The 276-nt window shown below is 57.6% G+C and overlaps 1 protein-coding gene across 1 annotated transcript in view; it reads right to left on the bottom strand.

The window, feature by feature from the left end:
• LOC119594513 overlaps window positions 1-104 on the bottom strand; it is a gene marked incomplete at its 3' end in the record, with an annotated part of 7,754 nt that extends 7,650 nt beyond the window's left edge. Inside the window, 1 exon segment of the mRNA XM_037943543.1 lies at window positions 18-104. Coding sequence (XP_037799471.1) covers window positions 18-37 — 20 coding nt within the window.
• Window positions 105-276: the final 172 nt, after the last annotated feature.

The raw sequence follows: 276 nt of genomic DNA, 5'->3' as shown, positions 1-276 counted from the left end.
AGGAAAGTCTGCTTTACCAGTACTTGACGACAGCCATAGCGGTCGTGTGGATGCACTCCTCTATGTCCTGCTCCAAGCCGCCACTCTCGAATACGACGCTGGTGACGGCGTTTAAAAAGGGGAAAACTTTCCCCACCAAAAAATTTTGTTCGCTTTTTTCCCCAACCCCGGGGTTTGGGGCACCCTAGTACCCCAATTCCCCCCCTTCCCCAGGGAGCCCCCATGAAGGTGGGGGTTTTCCCCCCGGGGCCCCCCCTCCCCCCGGCCCGAAAAAAA

Source organism: Penaeus monodon, chromosome 34, assembly GCF_015228065.2.
Source record: "Penaeus monodon isolate SGIC_2016 chromosome 34, NSTDA_Pmon_1, whole genome shotgun sequence".
Lineage (NCBI taxonomy): Eukaryota > Metazoa > Arthropoda > Malacostraca > Decapoda > Penaeidae > Penaeus > Penaeus monodon.
Note: the sequence above shows the minus strand (reverse complement) of the source record. Positions and strands in the feature narration are given on the sequence as shown.